At 45.3% G+C, this 1632-nt stretch overlaps 1 protein-coding gene across 1 annotated transcript; it reads right to left on the bottom strand.

The window, feature by feature from the left end:
• Positions 1 to 458: 458 nt before the first annotated feature.
• On the bottom strand, positions 459 to 1129 carry LOC132357296 (large ribosomal subunit protein eL14-like). The gene has a single exon (XM_059910649.1). It carries the CDS (start codon positions 1118 to 1120, stop codon positions 485 to 487), a length of 636 nt encoding a protein of 211 aa, XP_059766632.1. The 5' UTR covers positions 1121 to 1129; the 3' UTR covers positions 459 to 484.
• Positions 1130 to 1632: the final 503 nt, after the last annotated feature.

Below are 1632 nucleotides of genomic sequence, written 5' to 3'. Positions count from 1 at the left end.
TCCATCAACATCAACATCTCTGCCCCCCCCCGCACCCCCCGCACCACCCCCCCCCCCGCAAGTTGTGTGAGGTCATGGCCATGGTTGCCTCCCTCTAACTCCTTCTGTCCTGCCATCTTTTTTTTTAAAATGTATTTGTTTTCCTAGTTTATTTTTATAAGAAAATTTACTAAACTCAAGCATCAAAAGCAGCTGGGATTTTACTTATTTATGGGAAATATATTTGTACAAGGGAAAAAAATTAACCCAGTCGTCTAATTATTATGATTTCCCATGAGAACATTACTTATGACTTTGTGTGATGACTTTGAGTCTGGGCAGAGTGGGACTAAGGAACTGATTCTCCAATGACAACATTAACAACCCTACCATCAATCTGCCTCATAATCCCGGCCCCAGTAACAGACTTTAATCCATACATTAAACAGATTTGCCAGCATGTCAAAAAGAACCTCTATTCTGTTTATAACAGTGTCTTACGCTCTCATGCTTTCTTGCCAGATGCCTTTAGAGCAGGTGCTTTCTGGGCTGGAGCTTTCTGACCCTTCTGAGCCTTTGGAGGAGGTGCTGCCTTCTGGCCTGCAGCTTTCTGGGCAGGAACCTTCTGGGCTGGAGCCTTCTTACCCGTAGCGGTCATCTTTTTTGCTGGAACCTTCGCAGCAGCTGCCGTAGCTGCCCCCTTAGCAGCAAGTGCTTTCTTGGGAGAAGCCTTCAGGAGAGCTGCCTTTTGAAGTTTCTTAACTTGAAGCTTGATTAGTCTGTTCCTCATTTTCCTTGCCTTCATGACTTTATAACGATCAAAATCTGTCATCTTGGCTTTCTTTTCTCTGGCTTCAATCTTCTTGGCCCACCTTGTGGCTGCGCACTTTGCATTGATATCTGCCTTCTCCCAGGCTTCTCGGACATACTTCTGGCGGGCACCGTGTGGGAACCTGAGGATGAAGTCAGTGAGCTGCATGCATTTGAAAGGCATAGCCTGTCTCCTTACTTGAGTGCAAGGTCCATCCACCAAAGCCCTGTTCTGATCAATAACATCTACAATCGCAACCAGCCTCCCGGCATGAGGCCCAAAGGAGACGTAGGCCACCCAGCCAACCTCCACGAAGCACCTGAACACCATATTGGCGGCGTTCGGCGAAAAGCTGTCCTGCCATCTTTCACAGCTTCAGCTCTCAGCTGGGATCCCTTAACACTGTTTCTTCCCCATGCCCATTCAAGCCAAGTAATGGCTCTCCATCATTGCTAGTCCCTGCGTGCTTTAGCATTCCTTGTTGGTTCCCTTAATCCAGCTCATACTTTTGTAAATGCTCCCTTCTTAAAAAGTCTATTCAAAAATCCCATCTGAATTTGTCATGTGTTTCTGATCAGGATCCTGATTAATGGTCAACTGCATCAGTGACTCTCTGATAAGCGAGACTTTGGAGCTATGTTTACTTCTGTGTTCTATTTGTGAACGAGTGCCTTAAAATATTTCAAAAATGAGGTTGTAATCCCAGTGTATATGCATGGTGAGTATACCATTCTAAATTTGCTGAGCTGGAAAGGAATGTTTAAAAAGAGAAGGTGTGACCTGATATCTGTTATCAGTCACCACGATCCTATGTGTGGAGGTGAAAGTTCTTTAGAACAGTT

The sequence above is a fragment of the Balaenoptera ricei genome, chromosome X (genome assembly GCF_028023285.1).
Source record: "Balaenoptera ricei isolate mBalRic1 chromosome X, mBalRic1.hap2, whole genome shotgun sequence".
NCBI classification, from domain to species: Eukaryota; Metazoa; Chordata; class Mammalia; order Artiodactyla; family Balaenopteridae; genus Balaenoptera; species Balaenoptera ricei.
The sequence above is the reverse complement of the archived record's forward strand: the minus strand, read 5'-3'. Positions and strand labels throughout refer to the sequence as shown.